The 27,594-nt window shown below is 41.4% G+C and overlaps 1 protein-coding gene and 1 non-coding gene across 3 annotated transcripts in view; both read right to left on the reverse strand.

Moving 5' to 3' along the window:
- Positions 1–11,622: 11,622 nt before the first annotated feature.
- The window catches only part of PLAC1 (placenta enriched 1), a 36,709-nt gene continuing 20,737 nt past the window's right edge, over positions 11,623–27,594 (reverse strand). For both annotated transcript variants that reach the window (XM_061409532.1, XM_061409533.1), the window contains one exon: positions 11,623–12,362. In XM_061409532.1, coding sequence (XP_061265516.1) covers positions 11,765–12,304 — 540 coding nt within the window. In that variant the 5' untranslated portion in view covers positions 12,305–12,362 and the 3' untranslated portion in view covers positions 11,623–11,764. The remainder of the gene's footprint in view (positions 12,363–27,594) is intronic.
- On the reverse strand, positions 26,608–26,681 carry TRNAE-UUC (transfer RNA glutamic acid (anticodon UUC)). The gene has a single exon. It is a non-coding gene; the product is annotated as a tRNA-Glu (tRNA).

Here is a 27,594-nt window from a genome sequence, read left to right on the forward strand (position 1 = left end):
CAGGTGCTGAAAGAAAAATAGCAACACACACACCACATACACACGAAATCAGTATACAAAAATAAAACCACGGATTCTGCCTTGCTCGGCGCTCAAGTTTCTTGAGCTGCTTAACTCTCGCATGCATTTCACTGAGGTTTCTGGAGCGCCGATGTCAACTCTTAATTTCTTTGCAAGGGCGATCTCGCAGACCCGAGGCGCTGCAAGTGCTGCGCGGCCTGTCCCTTGCCTCTGCGGCTGTTTTCTTTCTTTCATTTTTTTAGAGGTGGGGGGTGGGAGGGAGAGTAGACTCTTCCAGGGTCTGCAAAACTATTTTCAAAGATTAACTAAAAAGATTTTACAGGCCAAGATTTGATTTTCAGGAAAGGTTTTAAGACTGCAGTGACGTGTAAGGGTTCGGTGGGCGCTAAGAAGTTATTTCTAAACGATAATTTCCCTCTGAAAGTTTTCAGAATGCTTCGTGGACAGGGCTGAAAGTTTGTCGGGCTGTCAGACGTGACTGAACAAGCTTCTAAATCCTCAGATAGATCATTTATAAAGCTCCAGTGTCCTTGGGGTGAAAGACTTTTCTGGGCTTTTAAGGCTCGGCTTCGTGGGTAAATTTGCTTGGGTTGATCTAACTGCGCGCAAGCGTGCATTCCCCTCCTTGGATTAGCAGAAGGGCAGAAGATTCCAGCACTATTAGATAAAAGTGGAGTTTGTGGCACGTCCTCCAAAGGGGGGGGGGAAGCAAGTTTCCTTTATTAAACTCTTCTTGCTGCATCAGCAAATTAGAGAGCCAGTTGAATATTGATGAATGCTTTGAGGGTGAGTAATATGGCTACAGGCCGCAGAAAGTGAGGGCAGGCAAGCTAAGTATTTACTCAAGTGAACAATCTTCGAGTATTTTTCAAATATGATGTCTTAAGGATTTCCTTAGGTTTTCTTAGGGCCTCTGAAACAAACCCTGATTCTGCAAATGGCTTCTCATTTTAGTAGGCCCTTCCCAACCTCACAAAACAGAAGTTGCCCCAAGAGTCGCTTAGAAACGCAGCCTGGCATTAAAACCCAGCCGCAGCCCTCCAAACCCCGGTGTCAAGGAGGGAACTTCTCGCTGGGCAACCCGAGAACCCCCAAATGAAGTGGACACCATTCACTATTTGTTTTTGTTTTTTTGTCGTTTCTGAAATTCAGCTTCAAAGCAGGTATTTTCAGGAAAATAGCACATATTTTTTTCCTCCCTGAAATGTTCAGAAATTACCTTGATAAGAAATAATTCTAGTCAGCCGTGGGAGGAGAGTTTTAAAAAAAGCTTTGAAGGCTCTGAAGGTGCAGCTGAGGAAAATAAATTAGCCCTCGAGTGGAGAAATTCAGCAAGGAAGTAACCCATAACAAGGTATTTAGAAGAATTTTTGGAAAGTGTTTTCTGAGAAGCAATTGCAAATAAATCTTTGGAATTAGATACTAGGAAAAGGAGTTGAATTGAAACTCTTTTTTACACTGTAAACAAAATGTCTAGAACTTAGCATTTTCATTTTAACTAGAAGTGTCTTTTATGATTATGTTTTTCATGAAGGCCTTGAGTTAGGGAAACAAGATTTTCCTTATGTTGTAAATATCCAGAAGTCTTCAGAGAGATAAAATCAGGATAGAGTTACAGATTTAACAGAAAGAAAACAACTGGAATTGTGTTATGAAGCTTCTACTGTGTTATTTGTAAAAGCTTTTTTTTTTTTTTCAGGGTTCAAGAAAAGGCTAGCAGTGAGCAGAAATAATAGACTCATGCCTGCCCTACTGTCAGATTTAGCAAAAAATATAGTGCACCTTAGTAATTTTTATTTTATTTTGAGAAATTGGTTATGATAAAAAATAGCTGCTTGCAAAACTTAGAACTTTGAGGGGGGTTGGGAAATGTCAAATCTTAACTTCTCCCAACCCCATGATCTCACCAGGAGAAAGAATAAATTAGTAAATTTTTCCTTTCTGTCAAGGAGGAGCTTAGTAAGTCCTTGATGGCTGTTGCTTTTGATTTTGAAGTCTCTTTTCAAAGATGCGGAATCACTGCCTTCAATGCTGCTGGGATTTCTTCTTTAAACAGGGCATGTTTTTCTTGTTGGGTGTGCACTATTATTGTCTTAATTATTCCTGGATTTTGGCCCATGAAATCAAAGACTCTCTCAGATGACAGAAATGATCGGATCTTTGCACAAAGGAAGGCCACAGTGGAGGGGTGGAGGGTGACCTCAGTCTCTACACTGTGCTGGCCCTACAGGGTCCTCATCCTGTAAGCCAGCTGGACTCGCCTTTGCACCAGAGTGAGCTCACAGCACAGTATAATGATAGGGGCATGGAGATGAAAGCCCACCTCCTGGACAAGATTTGGTCACTTGCTTTCACCGTAAACATTATGATCAATTTCTAATCTTACACTTCTAGCACTTTCCTTGAGCCTTATTACCCTATTATACAGAAGAAATAAAAACAAAAACTCAGTATAGAGCAACGTCAACACATCGAATGCTATTGGATTCAGGGAGGCTGAAGTGCATTTGGACAGTTGGTTACTCCTTTTATATCAAAAAAAATTTTTTTAAGCTCCAAATTGGCCAGCACCAAAGAGGTGCTGTCAAAAGCACAGAGCTCCCCAAGTTGGAACGACTTCACTTTTAGGATCGTGCTACTCCTGGGAGAAAATAATATCTCGCTGGGCAGAGACAGGAGGAGGGGACAGGAAAGTGAACAGTGCTAAGGGATGCTATCTGTTTAAAACCAAGATGTGTTTTCCAAACCATGAAATACTTGTTGAAATAGGAAAGGAAGGAAAGTCAGTGTGTATAACTGAAGCATAATATTAAAGCTATTAATGCCAGAATATCCAGAACTTCTTCTTGTGTCCATAACATAGCTGTTTGCATTAAAAAAATATTTAAAAGACTTAATATGTAGAGTTTCTAGGACTGGTGAGACATGTCGTTTCTTTTACCTCCTGTCTTTTAAAATAATTCTTGGGTTTAAAATCAGGTGGGATTCCACAGTAGCTAATGATCAGGGTGAGCTCCATCCATTGGCAGGAAATGGAGCTAGAGATCTGGGTCCAGTTTTCCATTTTAACATGTGCCCTAAACCCAGGGCTTCAGCAGCTTCCTTAGCTCAGAGTCCCCAAGGAATGCTTAGGCCTCAGGCAAGGAAAGAGGAGGGAGGCAGAGAGTAGGGGCAAGGACAAAAATGAGAAAGGAGGAAGGTGAAAGAAGGAAAAGAAAATCAAGTCCTTCCCCTCATTCCTTCTCTGTCTTCTAATGCAAACCCTTAACTTGCCACCCTTAGGTCACCAAGGTAACCTTCTCAGGCTCCCGGCTCATCCCCCAGCTTAGTTTGGCCCCTCTCACCCTAGTTCCCTAAGTTCAACTCTAAAAACACAATTCTGATCATATTGATCCTTGGCACTAAAAAATCATACAGCGAAAAGTATAGTCCTTGAATGTGGCCTTCAAGACCCTCTCCAACCTGGCTCTGATCTGCCCCTCTGGTTGTACCCCTTCACCCTCCAACCACAGCTTCTTTTTTATCCTTCCACGCAGGAGATTTTTGCTCTTCTCATTTCCTCATCCCTCAAGGCTCAGCCCAAATGCCATCTCCTCCCTGAAGACTTCTCAGATGATCTCAGGTTGGGGTTAACTGCCTCTGGCCTGTTCCATCACAGCACATTAATAAAGCTAGTCATTCTAAGTCTCTGCCTAGCAGATAGGAAGCCCCTAGAGAGTAAGGACATGCCCAGCCATGGATCTCTTCTCAGCACTTTGCACAATTACTCGTGTTAGTTGGTGTCCAACGCAGATTTTCAAATAAATGCTACCTGAGAAGGGAAAAGACATGGAGGGAGTGAGGAGAAGTCAGGTCGTGTCGGTGGTGAAGCTTGTGGCCAATATCCTCAAGAGTTGGCTTAGGTGCCCTTTGGTGCCCTTGGTGCCAAGGGTTGTCTAACCCAAAGCCAACATGGTTGCTTAACAAGTTGGTCTGAGATTGGCATTTGAAACTCATCCCCTTTAATACTATGAAATTAGTTTATTTTAAATTAGCTACTCAGTACTAGAAACCCTCTCCTGAAAAACTACCTCCATCATTTGATTTATTTTTATTTTTTATTTTTTTGTCTGTGTGGCACAGTGTATGGGATCTTAGTTCCCTGACTGGGGATCAAACCCGTGTCCCCTGCATTGGAAATATGGAGTCTTAACCCCTGGCCCACCAGGGTAGTCCCCCACCATCATTTCATACTTTTAAGTTTCAAGCCGATTTTTGAAGGGAAGGTGCAATTTAAATGCAATGGGGAAAACAGTATGTTCAGGGACCTGCAGATAGAGAAGAGTTAAAAGGAGAGAGACACAGCAAGACAGAGGCTATCTTTTGTGGAATTAGCTGTTGATTGAACTGGACAAATAAGGTCTGCCCCTCCAGGACAAATAGATTAGAGGGGTGTGGAAGTAGGCAGAGGCGTCTTGATTTAATTATGGGACTGTGAGGAGTCTTTGAAGGGCCTTGAGTGTGATGTAATGAAAATTGTTTGCAATAGATTCACTGGGCTTACCTGGTAACTCTACAAACTAAAACTGTGATAAACCGAGGTTGATCGGAACCATTGGAATATCTTCTTCTTCATGCACACAGGAGTGAGTTTTCTTACTGGAGAAGAGAACAGATGGAAAAATACTGCTTCATATATGCCTACACAGCAGCTTTTCTCCTTCTCTCCCTACCCCTCTTTCTTCCCTTTTCTCTATTTCTCAGACAACTGCATAGGCCCCCACCAAAATATACCCACCCCCCTGCCCCTGACTAGACTTGACTGGCCTTTAAGGATAATCAATTTCTTGTGACATTAGTCATAAAAATATGTTTTAAAATACCAGTAAATATCAGGCAGAAAAATTCACCAAAAGAATACAGAAATTTAACCTCATGTGCTGATTTGATGGAACAGAGGAACGGAAACACACCTTCTGGACTGAGGCTAATCGTTTTGGAGTGATGGCAGAGCTTCAAACTGGAGAATGTTTTTTTTTCATGGGCAGCTTAAAAAATTGTCATTAAATATTTTCAAGACGTTAAAACAACACTGAAAGCAACTTGGGCAACTTAAATATTCATTGTAGTTGCTGTAACCAAATATCCCAACATATATGAGCTTAGGTGCTTCAATATAATCAGAAAAGTGTGATTTCTCTATAGCTTGGTAGAGCAAAAATTAAGCAGATGAAATATGAAATGAACATGAGAATTAATTTGTAGCTTGGATCATACAAGCCAGATTTTTGAAGAGATAATTTTATTTTGATTGCAGACTGTAAATTATTATAGGGAGTTAGTGTAGGAATGATATTGAGGCTTACTTTTGGGTCAATTTGTTCCCAACTTGACCCTCTGTTGGTAGAGGGGAGGGCTGAGGTTTCTCTAACCCCAAAGAAACCAGTCTCACTGTGGCTTTAGGACTTGGCTTTAGGACTTATTTCTCCTCTCCTCACACTGGCTTTCTTTCAGTATGTTGTCATGTAAATGCAGTTTAGAAAACAGAATAAATATTCTATGGGCATTACTTGGAAAATAAACTTTTAAAGATGTGTATGTATTTAAGTTGTAGTGTTACAACTCAAAAGAATTCTTGCTAGAAAGAAATACGTATTTGGCTAAAAGTCAAAAATTTTGAAGTAACTTTAAAAGGTGAATAATTTACATTAGCCTGGTGTTTATATAATAGGGTGTGTGTGACAAAGTTAAAATAACATTGAAAATAACTTGAGTCATTTAAATATTCCTCCTGGTAACTGTAGAATATAAGTGCTTTTGAAGGGGGGAGTGGTAAGTTTATAGACAGCTGGCAGGGATTTTTTGTGTGTGTTCCTTTACATTTGAAAACTGGTATTAGCATTTAATTCTCTGACTCAGAGCAATTCCCCCTTGCCTGTCAGAGAACATCTAAAAATGAAGGCTGACAGCCAGGCAGGGAAGGGCAAGCCTGTCGTTTCACTTCCGGGAACTTGTTTATGAAGCCTCCTGCAATCCCCCACCTGCTCAGGCCCTGTGAGCCCCTCTCGGTTCCTGCTGTTTAATAATTCTGGGAGCTCCTCTGATTTCATTGCATTACCCTTCAGATAAGTTACAGGAACTTCATCAATGGCCAAGCCAGATGGTTGTGGATTGGATAGGAACAAAGCAAAAAAAAAGAAAGAAAGTAGTAATGGGAAGAGTGATGGGAAGCATTGTGTTAGTATTTATATACATACATACATACATAAATCAATGAGCAAAGTCCCCTGCCTCTCAATTTTGAAGCTGGCTAATGCCTTATATATATATATATATATATATATATATATATATATATATATATATAGTGTGTGTGTGTGTGTGTGTGGCTCAGTCGCTCATTGTGTCCCACTTTTTGCGACCCCATGGACTGTAGCTTTCCAGGTTCCTCTGTCCATGGAATTTTCCAGGCAAGAATACTGGAGTGGGTTGACATTTCCTTCTCCAGGGATATATAAAAAATATGTGCATACACATATATATGACTCAGATTCCCCCATCTCCCCACTCCCACTGAGTTGCATTAGGAAATCGTTGGTCTGATCTGAACTAGCATCATCATTTATGTTATTTGATTTACCGTTTACACTTTTCCCCTTTGGCTTTAAATGTCTTCAGCAATGTCGTCTTAGAAAAATAAATAGAAGCTTCCTCTGGAATACTTTTCACCAATCAGTCGGACTTGTAATTTGCAGCTGGTAGGACTTATTTTCCCCAGAGAAGGAAAACAGAACCGACAGAGGCAAGGGTACAGCAGTGACTTATCATGTATTTTTCTACCCAAGCTGTGTCCTGCCATTGATTGTAAATTGATTGTATATACACAGATAAATTGAAGAATGTCTCATTTGTGGAGTTAAGGTCATCACTAGGATGGTCCCCAGTGATCCCGCCTCCTGGTGCTCCCACCTTTGTGTAGTCCCCTCCCCTCATGTAGGGGCTGGACCTCCAGAGTCACTTCCCCAACAAATAGAACATGGTGGAAGTGGCGAGATGTCACTTCTGACACTGGGTTACAAAAAGCCTGTGGCTTCCGATTTGGACTCTGTCCCTCCTCTCCTTCCCTCCCCCTTCTCCCACTTCCTATCTTTGTTGTCATTATCATCTTCCATACCATGAGAACACTCGGGCAGCCTATGGAGAGGCTCACAGAGAGGAAATGAGGCCTCCTGCCAACAGCCTCTTGAGTGAGCTTGGAAGTGGAATCTCCAACCCCAGTGGCATCTTGAAATGACAATTTGATGGCATCTCCTCAGAGATCTTGAGCCAGAGGCACTTGGCTACATTGTGCCCAGGTTCTTGATCCGCAGAAACCATGAGAGAATAACTAGTTGTTGTTCTGGGGTAACTTTTTTTTTTTTTTTGGGCTGCACCAAATATCCTGTGGGATCTTAGTTCCCTGACCAGGGATTGAGCCCCCTGGGCCACCAGGGAAGTCTTGTTTTGGGGTAATTTGTTATTCAGCAAGGGCTTCCCAAGTGGCACTAGTGGTAAAGAACCCATTTGCCAATGCAGGAGACATAGGAGACACGGGTTTGATCCCTGGATCGGGAAGATCCCCTGGAGGAGGAAATGGCAGCTCACTCCAGTATTCTGGCCTGAAGAATCCCATGGGCAGAGGAGTCTGGTGGTCTTCAGTCTGTAGAGTCGAAAGGAGTCGGACGTGACTGAAGCAACTTGGCATGCATGCACATTATTCAGCAATAGATAACTAATACAGAAAGTTTTATAATTGTATAATCAGTGTGTAAGTTTATAAGCTGAAATCTGATCAAATCATTTGTTTTCTTCTGAAAAAGTTGTAGAAAGTCACAAGACTGAAAGCCCTCTCCTTGTGTCTCTCTCTGTCTCTGTCTCCCTGTCCTCTCTTTCTCTCTTTTTTTGGGAATAAACAACTATAATTACACTTTAAGCAGTATATCATAGAGATCAATCGCAGGGATTGCAATACTAATTAGATTTAAAGAAAACAGAGAAAAAGAATTAAAAGATGTTACTTCATAAATTAGCCTTTCTTTAAACATTTGATCTTTGATGATGTATTTCTTTTTTTTGGATAGTGTATTTCTTATAAACATGGTGCGTGTGTATGTGTGTGTGTGTGTGAACATGCTGTGTTTAGTATAATGCTTGGTCAGACTTTCATTCTTGATGGAGGAATGGAGGGATGGGAGTATTGACATGCAGCTCCAAAATGGCCTATTAGTTAAAATTAGGGATAAAAGACTTTTTGCCCTTGACATTTATATATACTTTATACTATTTTTTAAAAATCTGGTTTGCTGTTTTATAATTAGTATTATAATACCCTGTTTTCAGGGTATAGGAATTAAAATTTAAATGTTACTTTGACTCTTCTTCTATCAGTGAAATATTTTTAAATATTTGACAAGCAATTATCATAACACATGGTTTCAAACATTTTTGACTTTCCCAGAGAGTGAACAAGATGTGAAAATGCTCATTTCTTTTGAGGGCAATAAAGCATTTCTTATTATTATTACAAATATGGTTAAAACTATGTGGTAGATTTTTATAAATCATGTCACCTTAAAAGTGAAATGGACATTACCACAATAAAGGAAGAAAATGCCCTTTCAGAGTGGTATGCCAAAAGGTAAATAAACTAGCCAACTCAAAATGCGTTTTTTTCTTAAAGCATTTTTATCTTCCCACCTTTTGAATGGTTTCTATGCTTATGAACTTCCAGGCCCTTTCTCAGTAACAGTCACCAAACAGGCTTGAGCACCTACTGAATACCTTCACCAAGTACTACATAGGAGAAAAGCAACACAAACAAACAAACAAACAGGACAGGGTCTCCCATGCTCAAGAAGCACATGATCAAGCAGAAAAGATCAAACATGGAACTGAAATGGTTGAAGTTTGCTTTTACTGAGTAAAGACATGTCTGAGTCAACAAGTGCAGATTACTCTTGAATTCTGAAAAAAAATGATGCCTAGTTATACAGAGATTTTTACCCAGGTAAAATATGATTCTTGATACAATATTGCTTTGCATCTTTGTTCTTGCTATTTCCTTTGCCTAGAATGCCTTTGCCCTCCATCTTCATCTGATGAAATCCTCCCTCTCACTTAAGGCCTAGTTCAAATGCCCCCAGTCCATGAGGCCTAGGCTTATTCCATCTTGCCTTATCTGTTGCACTGGAAAAACTAACCTACCCAAGTCTCTGGTCTAGAATCCCATGAGTCACACTTCTTTCATCTCTTGATCACTTCCCTTTGGTATCCTTTGTTGTCTTTCTCTCTGTCTTTTGTTTTGCAACTGTGCCTTGAAGATTGAATGTTGGGGAGTTTTCATTTTCTGATCCTAATCACCTAGATTCATGTCATCTTCCCAAGGCTTTATCTCCCAGTAATTACCTCTTATACCCTTTTCTTAAGCTCCAGTTCAAGGAAGCTCAATTTCTTGAACTAATTCCTGGACATGTTCCCTTGGATATCACTATCATCTCCAAGTCAACTTGTGCAACCTGGACTCATCTTCACCCGTATCCTCTACCCTCATTCCAGTTTCCTTACTTAAAGCCAGAACTGACCATGTCTTCTGAGCTTCTAGGGCTCTAAGTGATGACATCTTCTTTGATTCAATCTCCTTTTTCACCTATATCCTGTCAGACAGATCAGGGCTTAGCTCCAATCTCATGGCCTCCATGAAGCCTGTCTTCTCTGCTCCAGGGTCTGGAGTCTGTCACACTCCAAATTTGCCTGCACAGCTCACTTTCTTTCTTGATCAGGAATGGGGCTTCTATAGGCATAGGCTAAAATGAATGAAGTCTTATTGTTCTTCACTTGAAATCATTCTCATTTTCATCTCTTCCTACACTTTTACACCTTCCCCTATTTGTTCTTCTCATGCCCTGTCACCTAACTTACAGCCCTAACCCCCTAGGTGTCTTCCCATCACAGTGCACTTAACTGCCCTGTGTCAGTTCTTACGCTCCCGAAGGATGCCTCTTGTCCTCCTTTGTGCTTAGCCAACTCCTCCTTATCTTCTAAGAATGAGATCACTGCCCATCTCAACCAGGAAATCTTCCTGGATCTTTCAACCCAACTGGAAGCCTCTCCTCTCTGGGAGGGAGTGTTAAGTGTAGGAGAGGAAAATGCATTTTGGAGCTAGTCCAACCTGGGTTTGAATCCCAGTGATGTTACGTATTAAGTGTCTAGCTTCAATTTCTATGAGACTCAGGTTCCTCATCTAGAAAACAGAGAAAATAATTTTTATCTTGCAGAACAGTTGTGAGGATTAGATAAGGTCATGTGTATAATGTATCAGGCATATGGTAACAGCTGTTATTAGCGAGTAGGTCTTGAGTGTCCTCCAAGGCTGATACATTGCACAGCCCCCGGGGGTGTCTCCACGAATACTGCCCCTTGAGGTGTCAAGTGCACAACTTGCCTGTGTAGTCCAGGTCTCCTATATCTAGTACTGACAGTTTGCTATGTTATTTATAAGTGTTTTAGTGTTTAATAATCCATAAGCTTCTGAAGAGAGGATGGGGAAGGGCAGTCCTCATTTTCTTGTACATAGCCTTGTTTATTGCTACTTTTCTACCCCATTTCTCACCACTGTCAACTGCCCTCTACCCCAACTACATCGGATTAAACTAATTGTAGTTTCTCTGATGGCTGCATCCCTGATCCTCAGGCCTCTGAACAGGCCCATTCTCTGGGCTAGAATAGCTTCTAGCTACCTAGGCTTGTTTACTTGTCTTCTCTTGATTAGACCATGTTAGTCTTATTCACCAATGCATGCTCAGCATCTAACATAATACCTGGAACATAGGATGAGGGTGCTAAATGTTTGTTGAATGAACACATTGTTTTCAGGGGTTGTTACCTAGTTTTCCTCAAGAAGGGACAGGAGATTTTTAAATGAACAGCTGTGTTTCTTTGATGGCCATGACTGCGATATACTGGGTATTTGTTCCCCCTGCCTAATTTGTATGCTGAAATCCTAACCCCCAATGTGATAGTATTAGGAGGTGGGGCCCTTGGAAGATAATTAGGTCATGAGAATTGAGTCTTCATGAATGGGATTAGTGCACTTATGAAAGAGACCCAGAGAACTCACTGTTGAATAAACTGATGTACCTTCCCTTTGCAAGTCTTTGAGAACCGTAATGGATAGCCAGGCTTGGCTGAAAAATTTCTGATCACATAAGCTGGGCAACTTTTCAGAGTACTATGAGTGTATGGCCTCAGGAGTATGCCTTCTAGTTGGTGGGATGTGAGTTGAGTGATTCCTAGAACCACTGGTGGTTTATAAACCACTAGTATGAATTCTGCCTTCCATGGACAAAAAGTGATACAGAAAAGTGATAGATCGAACTAAGAAGGAATGTGGCTAAATGCTGAGTTGGGTGGTGTAGTTTCAGGGACATGCGTAGACAGATGGAGGGATTCACTGGGGGCCCTTAAAGGAGAGAGAAGTCATCTTAGAGAAGGGATCAGGCACTCAGATTTGTAAAGCACTTAGAAGAGTGTCTGGCACATAGTAAAAGCTTTGTATGTGTTTATGAAATAAAAATGCCCAACTGATATTTCTATGCCAGCAGGATTTTATTTTTCCCTAAAAATATACAAAAAGAATTTTTTTTTAAAGCTTATTCATGAAATCACCATGAGTTGTTTTTCCTCAAAAACACACATAGGAGGGTCATAAGAGCTTCTATTTGTCTACTTAGTGACGTGGGGCTCGACTCTGCCCTCTTTCATTGTAGACACAAGACAGACAATAGCAGTTGGGCCTTTGGCTGGACTGTGACAAGGTGAACACTTCATAGCATGTCTCGCCATTCCGGGTTGTGACCCCTCCGTTGGGGGCTAAGTTCCTGGAGCAGGACGTCGTGAGCCATGGGGAACATAGCGGGGCAGTACATGACACTGGAATCACATACTTAGATGAGGTATGCTTGGAAATGTAGTATATCTCGGAGCTGTAGAGAACCATGTCCTGAGAGACAGCCTTGGCCCTGATACCACATTCTGTCACACGGTAGGTGAATTGGTAGGCATGTGGCTGAACATGGTTGGCAGGGCAACCCAGGCCCAAGTGTAACTCATGGAAGTGGACATACACTTCGTTGTTCAACATGAAGGGGTGTACCGTGACCATGAACCAGTCTGTGGAGCACAGTACAGTCACTGGATTTTGTCCGGAACAGGCTGAAAACACAGAGGTGAGGATGATCAGCTCTCTTATCAGCTCGAAAACTTTCATTCTGGCAGCTTATCAGGTAACGACTCTCAGGAAACAGGAAGCTATCCCGTGAGGAGTTCTAGAGCACACAAAAACACAAAAGGCAAATCATTATATTTCTTATGGTAAGTTCAAACATGACCATTTGAAAAAAAAAAAAACACAAAAGGCCAGGACTTCCTTGGTGGTCCAGTGGTTAAGACTCCTTGCATCCACTGCAGGAGACACAGGTTCTATTCCTGGTCCAGGAACTAAGATCCCGTATGCCACGCAGTGCAGCCAAAAAAAAAAAAAAAAGAGGCCATTCCTAAAGCATTGAAAAAAAAATGTGAAGAGAGTAGAACTTAAACGTTCTCACTGAAAAGAAAAAAAGTTAAACATGTGAGGTGAGGGACATGTTTAATTAACTCAATAGGGGGAATTCTTTCACAACGTCAATGTATGTCAAATCAGCACATTGTACACTTTAAATCTCTTCCAATTTTATTTGTCTATTATACCTCAATAAAACTGAAAAAAAAAAAGAAGCAAAGGAAAATATCTTTGTGAAAGAGAACTGAATTTTTATTTCATTGTTGGAACTCATGGGTTTCTAGATAACTACAATGATTTCTTTAAACGACTTTACCATGTTGTTTGGGTATAAAACTCCCTCACATATACAATGAAAGTCTACACTGATTAGCAGTGGCATTCCTTTGTGTGCAACCCCAACAAAAAAGAAAACAAAATTGTTTTCATGCCAAACATTAAATAAGGTGACAGAAAATAACAGTTTAATTCAAGCTGACAGCACTTTCCTCCTGAAGGCCCCAATGTCCTCCCCTATACCATACTAATGAACTCTTCTCTATTGCCTTCTTTTGGTTAGCAACAAATTTAATTAAATGAAAACCCAGCAAGAAATTGTGGTTTATTTCCGACAAACAAGTGGCTTATGTAAAGTGATCAAATGAATGCTTTGAAAATGCCAGCAGTGGCTATTGATTGTGAAAATTAATAAACATCTTTTACTCTTGTGATTATGTAACTATTACTCAGTTAATACCATTGTATCATGATTGGTCAACAGAAAAATAATATAACTCTATATCACCAAAAGTGGGATCTAATACAAAAACCTATAGTCACTTTTTAAAGTCTGGATGCATGTCAGAATTATCTTGAAATTTTTTGAAAATACAAATGTTCAGGTATTGCTTTTTTCTTCAGAGCTCCAGATATGTTTCTAATCAGCAGCCATGTTTAAAAACAACTGGGCCATATGATGACCTTTTACTTTTATCTAGTTAGTTTCACTTTTTCTATTTCATATCCAGTACTCTCATTTCATTTAGTTTACATTCTCCAATTTCTGCATCTCTTCTTTTTTTTGATGTTCTTTCTCAAGCCTTTATCAAGTGTAGTAGAAAAAATTTTCTATACATATGTATAAGTATGTACAATATATATATTTTAGAAAACTTATGAATTGCCTAACTAAAAAAATGATGCCATCTTGATTCCACTTATTTGACTTAATATGAATAGAAGGCTAGATTTCTAATTAAAAAATAGATATGCAACAAGCAACAAACACTTATTGTAGAGCTTAGGCAACTATAGTCAATATCTTATAATAACCTATGATGGAAAATAATTTCAAAAATAATATATGTGTATTTGTATAACTGAATCACCTTGCTATGCACCTGAAACATTGCAAGTCAACTATACTTCAATAAAATATATATATATATATATATATATATATAACGGAGAAGGCAACGGCACCCCACTCCAGTACTCTTGCCTGGAAAATCCCATGGACGGAGGAGCCTGGTAGGCTGCAGTCCATAGGGTCGCTGGGAGTTGGACATGACTGAGCGACTTCACTTTCACTTTTTACTTTCATGCTTTGGAGAAGGAAATGGCAACCCACTCCAGTGTTCTTGCCTGGAGAATCCCAGGGACGGGGAGTCTTGTGGGCTGCCGTCTCTGGGGTCGCACAGAGTTAGACACGACTGAAGTGACTTAGCAGCATATATATAAATAAAAATGCCAGCAGTAGCATCATAGGCCATTATAACCAACAGATTCCCTAATATATTCCTCAAGACACCTTATAAAATAGTGAAATTGCAGAAATAAAAACATTATGGTTTTTATTTGGACATTTCCCCATTCATATTACACATGAAAACTACCAAAAAGTCCTGTATTGAAAAAGCAAGTCATGGGTTTGCACTTTACCCATTGATTGTCAAGGCATCTCTTAAGGTGTTCTTTGTGGCCATGGCTTGCACCTCATGGAGTCATATGCTTTGCTTGACATGCTTTTATTTTCACTGGTCTTTTAAATTTATTTTCTTTTCCAATAGGAAGCTTTGTAGCCATTTCCCAGTCCTATTGCCTTTACCTCCTAAAGAGTGACAGGCAGAGTAATAAAGAGCAAAACGGAGTCATGCTCAGAACAAGTGTCTAAAGCTCTGCTTCAGAAGGGGTACACATGAAGAAAGAAGGAAGGAACAGGAATATCATCACATTTTGTTCAACTCAGCTTTAATTTTAAAAGTGAAAATAGAATAAATCAAATAGAAAAGTGCCTAAAATTTCAAAGGAAATGTCTATGCAGGGTTTTACTTTTGCTCCTTGGTAAGTTAAGTAATCCTTGAGTAAATGAACTCATTTGATCTATTGAGTGTCTACTATGTGCCCAGCACTGTGCTAAATAGAAAGCATACCAAGACAGTTCTTTCTTCCCCTCTTTCTCAGTTGCAAAAATGCAGCTCTTTCTTTTCCTATGATGCTGATGAATTTGCTGTTTTCTTTAATGGCAGAGGAGCCCACTAGCCAGGTGCTGTGGCCTGGATGGGAAGTTTTGTTTTTATGTCAGCACTTGATCTGATTGGTGCCCCTGTCTTTCCCTCCCTTGTTACTGACTCCTCATTCTCTTGAGGATATTGAGGTGTAAAGAGAAGCCTAAGAGGTTTACCCGGCTCCTTCCTTTCCTCTTTGTTCTGAAATGTCTCTCTTAAGACTATTTTTTGGTTTGTTTTCCACAAAGCAAAAAAAGAAAAAAACGAACAAAAAAAAACAGCCGCAACAAACCGAAAACTCAACCCTCTTACCCCTCCAAAAAAGCAACCAAACAAAATACAATGGTGATGACCACAGCAACAACAAAAAGCAAGTAAATTCTGATGCCAGCTGCTCCTGGATAATGACTCAACAGCTAAATAAACAAGCTACTTGCTCCAGAATGGTGTGCATTTGCTGAGTTTGCTTCTGGAAGCTGAGGTCATCACGCCATGACTGCTGCACTACTGTCTTGGTCTCAGGAAGACCACCTTGTCCTGAGCTCTTTAGGAGTATCCTTCTCTCTCTCTCTCTCTCCCTCTTTCCTCCTTCCTTTCCTCCTTCCTATGTCATCTCACAGTCTGGACCTATTTGCCCTGAACAAAAACCTTCCTTTTAAGTACTTTCTGGAATAGGCCAGGGAAACAATCCTTCCACTCCAGTTTTGTTGTTCAAACCCCCAAACTGAGACCAGGTTTAAGGCCGTGTTCTCATTCAGAGAGTTAGCCATCCACTTCTTCTCCTTCCCTCGAGCATCTTTTCTATCTTCCCTTCTCTTCCTTCTCATGGTTAATCCAAAGAGAATTATAAAAAGCCCAGATTGTCTGAGAAACATTACAGTTGCCCCCCAACCAATCATTTTAGACTACCTCACTCTCACCCCCAACATTAACTTTTTGAATTACATTCACTGAATCCGTCTTGAAGGAAGGGGTTTAGTAAACATCACTGAGTTTGGGAGCTTATTGAGCATAGGACAGAATTTGTTTCCTCTGATTTTCTTGTAACCACAAGATTGCCACAAGATTGGAGCAATAAATGTGTGTGACAACATAGCTTGGGCTCAGATAAAACTGAAAAATGAAGTTAGTGGACCTGTGTTTAAGACTGCATTTCTAGGGACTTTCCTGGCGGTCCAGAGATTAAGACTCTGTGCCTCCAATGCAGGGGGTGCTGGTTCAATCTCTGGTTGGGGAACTAAGATCCCATAAACTATGCATGACCAAAGGAAAAAAATGGCTGCCTCTCTAAGGTGAGAGAGAGGAGTTGGGACACCAGGAGAGAGCAGAAGGCACTTGCTAATGAACTTGCTAAGGCTTAGCTTAATGCCACTCTTGGGGAGTTGCTCCGTTTTGCTGAGCACAGGTCATCAGAACTGGGCAGCCTCCCTTCCCTAATGCCTGCAATTCCCAGGGAAGTTAGAGGGTGTGTGTGTGGGAGTGTGGGTGTGAGTTAAGGGAAGGTTATAACTCATTCACAACACAGTGTGAATTCATCAAGTCAGCAGCCTTTTCTAATATCCAGCTGAGATGTGCTGGTAGAATGGGATCTTGGACTTGACTGGGGAGGGAGAGGGTGGGCTTTGATTATAGGGTGAGGGGGAGCAGAGGAAAAAGAGGGCTGAAGGGCTAAAGATGCGAAGGGGGTGCAAGAAGAGAGGGCTGTGTGGAGTTGCCAAATTAGAGCTATTTTTAGCCATAGTTGGGTCTGTGCACAGCATCCCAGGAGCTAAGGGAGTTAAGATTTGGGGAAGAAATAACTGCAGAGGGGGGAACATTCACCCTGGCTTCTTGGAGGAGGTTGGACTGTTAGAAAAACTGCAAGATTATCCCTGTGACATCCCAGAATCTGAGCTTCCATGCATTTGTATAACCAAACAGGGCTCAGCTATTGGTACCTACAGTCCTGAACTGAGCTATAGAGAGGCCAGTAAATCCAGAGCTGCTAATGACACGTGGATGCAAAATGTTTGCTTTCCTTGCAGCTATAGAGTACAGTAGCTTTCTGTTTTTCTAAATGTGGTTTATGCATACACAGTTTCCATCAGTTCTTTTAAAAGAGTTTTCCTCCTTTCCCCTTTTAAAAAAATTCCCTAATAAGCCTAAATCTTAATACATCCTTTACATTATTAAAAAAAAACACATGAAACGTTTCATTCTGGGAATATGAACTCTGTTTCTTAATGTCTTACAAGAAAGAGATTGAATATTGGTCTAAACACAGAGCGTTTTTAATCTCATGGAAAAGAAGATATTTTTTAAGAGAGACAAAAGCTGAAGTCCAACTTAGTCTTGTGATGTTGGTGAGCAAATGGAGATGTGTAACACAAATCTCCTTGAAAGCAGACAGGATTTTTGCCTCCCCATCGCCTCTGATGTCATTAAAGACACATATGAACTCTTTGCATGGGGAATGGGGAGGGGAATTAGCTAAACATTTCCACATCTGGTTTGAGAACAGTTTGGAAAAAGAATTCACTCCATAGGCTCCTGGAAGCTTTTGGGGTCGACAGTTATTTATTTTTAAAATTCAGTATGCTCATGACAGCAGAGTTATCGCTTGTATATTGTTTTCCCAGAATCTTGTTGTCAAAACAAAAGGAAACAGAGGGGAAAAGGAAACTCCAAAGCAGTATGCAATTATCTCAGGGAAATATAACTGTCAGGGCATTGATTTGCAGCAAAGTTCGTTCACGCTCTTGCAGCTGATTTGAAGAAAAATGAATCTGAGTTGGAATAAAAATCCTTCTAAAAAATAAAAACAGAAGAATCCTAGCACTCTGTGGACCCTTTAGCTTAGAAATTCAAATAGTCACATGTTGTTGACTTTGCCCAGCCAACTATGTCAAAGTTTGGGGGCCTTTTAAAATTGAGGCCTAGTTTTAAAGAATTACTTGGTTTGCTGCTCTCAAAGAAAGTGAGGATTGTTATTATATTAATGATGTTGAAGGCTCATTAAGGTGAGTTAGAAAATTAAATTACTGTTTTTGTAGAATTTACATTCATTCTAAAGAAATCTGGGCCCAGTTTCGTTTTTCAGCCTCATGAAACAAGCTGTTAAAGTAACCACACATTATTCATTGTTTGGTGAGGAATAAGAATTATGAACTGCTAATGCTTAACAATGTCCATTCTCTCAACCAAGGAAAACACCTTGACTCAACCCTAGGAAAGATTTCATTCAAATTAAACTAATCATTAAAAGTGGTTTTTTCCCCCTCTGATTCTAGAGGTGGAAACAGTGGAGGGAAAAAACTGTAGAAAAATTGGGAGATATAGAAAAAACAGAAAGTACTCTTTGATCTCAAAATAATCATTGTTAAATTTTTAGTTTCATACTTTTAGTTTTGGGGGGAGCAGAAAAGTCTATATACATATATATGATCCAAAGTCATTTCTGGAAAAAAAAAAAAAGGCAAGGCTTTTTGAAAGCTGTTTTTAATTTTTGACATTGAATTTGAAGGCAATCAAAGCATTATTTTTGTTTGGGCCATCTGGTTTTGTTCTTATAATCTGTTAAGCTATCAAGCATAGTTTAAATGTCATGGTTCATCTCATGCACAAATAAAGGTTGCGAAATAAGTAAGAATCCAAGCTCCTTGTAAGAGAGAGAAGTTTTCTCTGGGTCATAAATTTGGTTACTAAAAGGTGAAGAGTCTGATGTGAAATCAAGTCATAATAAGGGTAAACCATACCCTGACTGAACATAAGCATTTCCAAATAAATATAGAAAGCTGTACTTTGGTGGAAATGGCAAATATCAGGTTATGGGAACCCGTTCCCTTTCATGAAGAGAAGCTGAGTTAGTTCAGTTTTTAGAGTTGAACGAAGGGATGTAGTTCATAATTTTCATAAAATGTAAGGAAAATCCCAAATGCGTGCCCTTAATCCAGTTCATGTGTTAATTTAATAATTTATTTGAGTTTGATTTTTCAGAAAATGACACCCTTTGCCACAAAGCCCCAGAGTCCCTTCTCATTTCAAAAGACAAGGTAAGTTTGTGTCTGGGCAGAGGTTGCAAGTCCACAGCAGCATGGCTGCCTTTTTAACCCATTAGTCATCTCTGGAAGGCTACCCAAACCAGAGAAAGGCTCCTTCGCCCAAGATGACTTCCGGGTGTTACCATCAGAAGGCAGAGGACTGAATCAGACGCTCCTTCAAGGGCTTCACCACCTCTTTGATACACCTGTGTCAATAAACAAGGGCTCTAGGTGGCTTTCAAAAATGGTCAGGCACATTCCTCTCTCCCTTTCAAAATTGGGATTTTTGGGTACAGGTTTCTTAAAGTGAGGTGCACGTCTACGGCCCCAGCTGAAGGATGGCTTAAGTCCAAATCAAACCACAGTTTACTTTACAGACTGTTTGGCTGATTTTTACCTGACTTGACTAATGTGTGGCTCTCCCAAATCCAAAGCTACCTTGTGTATGCCCCCACCCAGAATGTGGCCACTTGGTCCATATGTGTACACCCTGACTGAGGCCATTCACCATCCCTTGACTCCCGAGAGGGAGAAAGGTTTTAGAAAAGGTTTCTTTGGTAGGAAAGCTGTTGCCCATTGTTAGGGAGCCTATAGCTTGGGAGGCTTGCCTGCATATTGGAATAGGTAGAGGCATTACCCTGAGGCCAGGACATTGTTGGAAAAGCAAATCCTTCTCTCCCTCTATCTTTCTCTCACACACATATACAGGCACACACAGATGGACAGATGGACGAATACACAGACACACACATTAAGAAGAAAGGAAAACCCAAATCTATTTCCTGCTGTTGCCATGATCCTTACTATTTTTTCCCATCCCTTAATCCTTGGGCTGTAAATTCCTTAGGGAGCTGAGTCTTGATCTACTATAGTGTTTGGTACATGGTAAGTACTCAGTACATAGTTATTGAATAAAAGAATGAAGGAACCACCAGAAATTACCATTTTCCCCTGTGCCTCCTTATCCAACCCCTAAAGGCCTGAACCTTGTTACTGGCTAAATCTCTCCTCCACTCATTCCCCAAACTCCTCCTTGAAGTCCTGGGGCAACAGTGAAAATTTTCTTGGTAGAAAGTGTAGGGCCCACATCAAGAGTCCTGCCCACTAACCCACCTGCCTGTATACTGAGCTCACTGATGCCAAGGACTGTATGTCGGCTCAGGCCAAATGTACCCACTGCCCTCTCAATTAGCTCCTAAACAGCCACTCGAAACGGAGCCAGCACTCCATGCAGTAACTCCCCAACCCAGGTCACTACCCTCCTTCCTGCTATCAAGCAACCAAGCACAACAAGTGTCAGCATGCCTAGATGCAATGGGAGATTCACAGGCTACCCCCACTCTGATGGTATCAGATAAGTGAATGAAGTCAACCTCTACACAGAAGATAGGTACAACTTTCTCTGGTTTGGCTTTACATGGGAGGAGAGAAGAAATTCTTAAGACCACCCAGACCAAGTCAGGCAACTGAGAGACACAGTATCATCAGAACCGAGAGTCCCAGGTCCACAAGGTACTGAAGAGTGCTGGGTGCCTAGAAGGGGCTTCCTGGAACCACTGGGTTGACTGAAGCCAGTGGACACAGATCTCCTAAGTTGCCCGTGGATGGATTCCCTTAGCTACAAGGAGGAACCAAAACATGGGCTGGATGTCTGTTCCTGCTCAGAGCTCATCTACGTGTCCACTGTCAGTTCTGAGCACAGAGGTGGAAATCAAAATGCACCAGAGGTTCCTGAAAAATCAGAGGCAAGATGGATTAAGCCTCCCCTGGTGCAAGCTGACCCTTGGCTCACTCTGGGCCAGACTTGCTCAATCCACTCCACCAACTCCAGACTGAGAGAGATCCAGGCCAACTCCAGGTTTTGTTTCGTGCCCCCAGCCTGAGTGCTCCCCTAGAATGCTTTGAAGTTGACCCCATCTCTGCATATGCTATTGTATTTCCCTGGTAGATATCACTCTCCATCTCTGCCATCTGCAACTTTTCTATAACAAAAATTTGACTTTTGCTATGATAGGTCCTTATCCCCGCAATGTCAAAATACTTAAGGCAGAGTGTTGGCTTGGTACCTTCTCTATGCAATTAGTCTTTTGTTAAAATAGATACATGATACGTTGAACCTGTGTTCATCATCTGTCTATTATAATGTATATATATTTAAAAGTAAATATATAGAATATAAATAATGTTAGGCTAACCTATTATATTATTATATCTGATAATATATACATATGTGATATATAATACTATTAAAATATATATTAACAACAAAAAGAGGAGGGCCTCTACTCCTGAAAATCTATCTTCCCCTTAACTAAGAACAAAGGCCTCTTTTCTAAAATATTTCTCAAGGGCCAAGCTGTTGAACTTACATCATTTAGCTATAAATGTATATGTGTGTATATATATATACACATATACATGTGGAATTATGTCCCCTCATAAACATATGTTGAAGTCCTCACCCTTGATACCCCAGAATGTAACCTTATTTGGAAATAGGGTCTTTACAGAGATAATGAAATTAAGAGATCATTAGGGCGGGCTTTAATCCAATGACTGATGCTCTTACTAAAAGGGGAAATTTGGACACAGAGGGAAGATGATGTGAAGTCACAGGGAGAAGACAGCCATGTGACTGGAGCGATCATTTACAAGCCAAAGAAGGCTTAGGATTTTCATCAAACATCAGAAACTAAAAGAGGCAATGAAGGATCATCTCCTAGAGCCATCAGAGAGAGAGCATGGCCCTGATGACATTTTGATCTTGGACTTCTAGCTTCCAGAACTGTGAGAGAATATACTTTTATTGTTTTAAGCCTCCCAGTTTGGGCTACTTTGTACAGCAGCCTTCAGTTCAGTTCAGTTCAGTCGCTCAGTCGTATCCGACTCTTTGCGACCCCATGAATCGCAGCATGCCAGGCCTCCCTGTCCATCACCAACTCCCGGAGTTCACTCAGACTCACGTCCATCGAGTCGGTGATGCCATCCAGCCATCTCATCCTCTGTCGTCCCCTTCTCCTCCTGCCCCCAATCCCTCCCAGCATCAGTCTTTTCCAATGAGTCAACTCTTCGCATGAGGTGGCCAAAGTAATGGAGTTTCAGCTTCAGCATCATTCCTTCCAAAGAACACCCAGGACTGATCTCCTTTAGAATGGACTGTTTGGATCTCTTTGCAGTCCAAGGGACTCTCAAGAGTCTTCAGCAGCCTTAGGAAACTAATAAATATATTTTTCCAACAAATTGAACAGACACACATGCCTCCTTCCTGAGATAAGAGTTTGAAAGGATGAACGTTCTGACTCTTTGTCTTGTTACAACATTAAATTCCACTTGGGATTAGGAAGATGATAACTAACCAGGAATGGAGACAGGAAGTTAGAAAGAAAGTAGCCTGTCTAAAGGTACTGTCTAAAGCTGCTGATGGTACTGGATGCCTGCAAGAGAGTGGAAGGAGGGAGGGAGATTTTAGTGTAATATCAGGAAGGCTTTTTCTAACTTTAAAAGTTGGCCAAAAATGCACAGAGAAGTCTGCTGTAGAACTAAGCTTCCTTGGTTCTCTGCAGGCCTTCCGGTAGAGTCTGGGTGGTCACTTAGGATGGCTGGAAAGGGAATTCCTGTCCTGTGTGGGAGGCTAGACTACAGTGTCTTGAAGGCTCTATCACCAAATGCCGCGTGTGTGTTCCCATGTGTGTGTTTGTAATATATGATCATAATTCATAATGTGTTCTTAATCATGTATCATAATGTGGTCATAATTAGTGCATATATTATGAAGATAGGCAGGAGAGAACACACACACACACACACACACACGAGTATGCAGTTATTTATATACATCTTCCTGATATATACAGGACTACACAATACGGCCTCACAGGGACCTGAGTCTTTAGCCAGGTTTTTGTTGTGACTGGCCCTTGCTGATATTGGTGGCAGTGACAAGGATAAGGTGCTAGGAGAGAAGGGAGGGTCAGTCACAATGTAGCCATCAGAATGGGGCTTGCTGTCCAGCTCTAAATGACGGGGGGCTGACTTGGCCCTTTCAAGCAGCATAACCTCTGAAAGTCTCACACTGGGGGTTCTCTTTACAAACTTTTGCACTGAATGGAAGGGTTGGGGCTCTGCTCCTTGGAACCAGCATCATAGCTATAGGACAAGTGCTCAAAAGTCTAAATATTCTCTATTTAACCTAGAAAGGAGTTGGGGGAAAACCTCCCCCCACCTTTTGGTGCTTCTTTGCAATGTTCTAAGCAAGTACAGAATCCTAGGATTTTTGGAAGTTTGTTTCAATATATATGAGTCACATATGGCAATAAATCTCTGCTTTTTTCTTTAATTTGGCTATCTTTTCTGTGTATAGAGACACCCCTCCCATAGAGCGTGTTCTCTCGTTATCTCCGTTGATCCTTGCAGCAATCCTGTAAGGTCCTCAAAGGCAAACATCACATGTTAAAACTGTGGAAATGGGGGCCCAGAAGGGTGGAGACTCTAGGCCTTGGGCCTTCCCAGGAGCCTGCCCGGTTTCTCTCCGCCTTTACACCAGATACAAAATTGGAAGATACTACAGTGAGCAAATCATTGTGGCAAGGAAGGGAAAGTCCTGCAGTGACTTGACCTATGGACCACTGCTTCAAGATACGTGGTGAATTCTGCGTCAGTGCTGGCGGCCGCGTTGTTTAGGAGAGGGAGAAGAAATGACTCTCAAACTCAGCCAAGGGAGCAGAGCAAACAAAAGGAACAGAGGGCCTCTGGGAGCAACTTCCCACAGCTGCAAAAAGCTGAGAGAAGCTCTAAGAGGGCAAATGGCAGTGAGGGGCAGAGACCAAACTCTCCAGAACAGCTCGAGGTTTGAAAATGACAAGAGGAACAACAGAGTATTCACAGGCTGAAGATGGCAGACCTGTTAGACAGCAGCTGAAGGTGTCATTTGTGTTTCCACTGTCACTTTTTAAAGTTTTCTTTGCATTCCTTACTTATGGGAACAAAGAAACTGAGTCCACCCAAGGCTGTTCATTAGAGGCAGCTATCTGGTGGAGAAACTGAAATTCCTCTGAAGAAGGAAGGAAGGAAACAAACATTTACTGAGACACTGTGCTAAGGGGCTTTACTTGCAATATCTCACTGAATCCTCACAGCAACCCCGTGTGGGAGGTACTCTTAGTAATAGCCCCATTTTACAGAAGAAGTTGAGCATCAGATACATTAGGGAACTCACTAAAGACACAAAGCTAGTAAGTGGCAAAAACAGGATTGGAAGCATCTGCCATAAGCATGGAGCTCCCAGAGTTTTCTCTCTAGTATTTGCTGGTGCTAGGAAAGTAATACAGGGCACGTGTCTGATAAAGAGGACATCACAAAAAGAGGCATAGATTATTTATGGGGTGATGACAGATGGGAAGGTGAGGAAATTAATAGCTTTTCAAACAGAGGGAATCGAGAAAAAAAGCAATAAATGAGAGACAGAAATTCAGAAGTGCTCAGAGAAGATAATTCAAGGTCACTGATCACTCCTTGTAGTTTTGACTTCTTAAAACCAAGCTGTCATTCCTGATTTCAGTGGAACACATTTATTCCATGAGCTGCATGGTGACCCAGAGTATAATGCACCTTAGGACACGCTGTATATTCAGGCCTTCCCCATCTATTTTTGACAAAGGAAATGGGCAAAGCTTCTGTAAAAAGCCACCAAATATGGCAACCCCAACTCTGAAGAATGGCCTGCTAGATCAACCCTCAAGATCTCTATGACTGGAAAAAAGGTACCGCACTTTCTCAAACTCTTTCATTTGTTACAGAAGTGGGGAATCACATGGTCCTACTTCCACCCCGAGGACAGAGATTGTGTCTCTTTCTGATTTCATCATGTTTTTAAAAGGAATGCTGGGGTATGTTTACCAGGCCTGGATGTTTGTGAAGCTATGCGCAGGGCTTGGATGGGAGGGGGAAGGGAACAGACCGCTGAAAGGGTCTTCACGTTGGCTCCATGTTCTAAATAACTTGCTGGGCAACCCTGGTGCCCTCATAAAAGTTGAGCTTCCAGAAACATTTTAGTACTCACTTTAAAAAAAATCCCACGTGGTGAACATTAAGAAAGCAGTGGGGCTGGGATGTTCTTGGTTCCTGGTCAAAGGCACTAGCTTGAGATGTTGGAGAAAGGAACTGACCTGGTTTCCCCTAATACTACCATCTGGCATTCTCTCAGACTCCTCATGAAGAATCCTACATTGTTTGAGCCATGCACTAGCTCACAATAAGAACTGAACAACTGTGGCCCCCAGCTGTTAGAAATCAAGACAGCGCTATTAAAACCAGCAGGGCCAACCCAGCAGAAGAGCCTGGCCATTTTGCATGGAAAGTGACCCTCTCCTAAACCCGGGGATTAGTGTGTTCACGTTGGGACAGTCACTGAAGCAGGTGCTCATTCTCTGGGTGGTTCAGAGTTATTTTTCTGACTGCCTAGAGGTAGAGGCTGAAATAGAGTAAGTCCTCAAAGGGCACGACCCCATCCAGGGGATTGGGAGATAAGGGAGATATTCCTTGTTCTTTGCTCCCTTGGAAAATGGAAAGACAAATTCTCGGCACAAAATGGCAGCTGCCCTGGTGTTTGTGCTACAAAACCAGAGGGAAGGAGCAGATTAAAGAAATAGGAAGGATTGTCCTTCTCAAGGGATATGGTCATTTGGGACACATCACTAAGAATGTATGTTTAAATTCTGAATCTCTAATTAAGCAACACTTTCAAAAGGGCCACCTTATCATTGTTTATAAAATAAACTGATTTTCAGGAAGGGGGATTTTCCCCTTCATTTGAGAGATTTTGCTGGTGAGCGATCATCAAACTAGGACGCATTTTTTTTAAAAAATCAAGTTTTAAGTAGTATTTGTTATTTCTAAATATAAGAATTTATGGTTTTACTTTGTCTTCTGAAGATTCCATGAGCTTATCTATAAAGGTGACTAAAAATTTGGTGCTAGTAATGTTCTAGTTATGATTCCTCCTATATGGATACATGCTTGGGATGTCTAGGATGATTGGGTATTGGGAATAATAAGTGGTCTTGGGGAGGAGATTATAGAGGAGACAGTGACGTAGCTCACTTACAGGACAGAAATGGGTGAGATTTATATGGACAGGGAAAGGGTGAGAAGAAAGTCTGAGGAAAGACTCTTCAAAATAATATCATAGAGGGCTCAAGGCGAGATAATACTCTAGCAGCTAAGTGGCTTTGATGTGTCAGAGAAACCTGGTAAAAAGCTGTGCTCAGTTTTTACATGCTGAGTAACCCTGGGCTTTCTAAGTGTTGCTTTCCTCATTTGTAAAATAAGGATAGTAGCAACAACAACAATACTTCCTAGGGTTGTTGTGAGGAGTGAATGAAACCAAGGAGTGTAAAAGTGCTTAGTACAGTTCCTGATATGTAAGTGCTCAATAAATGGGAGCTATTATTAAAAACCATTCCTTTTTTTTTTTTTTTTTGGCCATGGCACAAGTTTTGTAGGATTTTAGTCTCCTGACTAGGGATCGAACCCAGGCCCACAGCAGTGAAAGTGCTGAGTCTTAACCACTGGACCACCAGGGAGTCCCATAAAATCATAATTCTTGAATACAAAAACTAAAGTAAACTAGGCAGAGAAACAGGGCTCATAGAACCTTTTAGAAGCTCCTAAACTACTTCCCTGGTGGCTCAGATGGTAAAGAATCTGCCTGTAATGTAGGAGACCTGGGTTCAGTCCCTAGGCCGGGAAGTTCCCCTGGAGAAGGAAATGGCAACCCACTCCAGTATTCTTGCCTGGAGAATTCCATGGACAGAGCAGCCTGGAAAGCTACAGTCCATGGGCTCTCAAAGAGTCGGGTACAACTGAGTGACTAATACTATATTTTCAAACTATTTTAATGCTGACGTCTAAGCCACATTCTGAGTTTTTAAAATGCCTGGGCATTGGAAGTAGACCTAAGCTTGAACTGGGGCTATGTTGCTTCCTAGCTGGGTGACCTTGGGCAAGTCACTTCCCCCTCCCAGCCTTAGTTTCCTCATAAAGAAACAGGCCCAGGTATAATAACTACCTCTTGGGTTGGAAGGTTGAATGAGGTAGGAGAGATGGCACAACCAGAGCCTGACACAGAGCAAATGCCTGATAAACGAGACCTATAGCCTGGGCTTGGGCAGACAGCCTGACTGCGGGTTTCCTTTCACCCCCACTTCCCTCCACCCCCTTGTGAGTCCCGGCTGGACTCTCATCAATCTGCAACTCTCCCCAGGGGGTTGCTGGAAATTCCTGGCAAGGATGTCTCCAACAGGGATGAATTTTGGATATTCCTCCATCCACCCCTGTTACCACTTGAATTATGGGGAGAGAGAGAAGGAGAGAAGACCCATTGAGAGGGAGAGGAGAAAACAAGCGTCTTCTGTACACTCCTGCCCTGGCGAGCCCAGGCTTATGCCTGAAATAGGTGTTCGGTAAATACTTGAGGAATGTATGTACAAATGAATGA

The sequence above is a fragment of the Bos javanicus genome, chromosome X, assembly GCF_032452875.1.
Source record: "Bos javanicus breed banteng chromosome X, ARS-OSU_banteng_1.0, whole genome shotgun sequence".
NCBI classification, from domain to species: domain Eukaryota; kingdom Metazoa; phylum Chordata; class Mammalia; order Artiodactyla; family Bovidae; genus Bos; species Bos javanicus.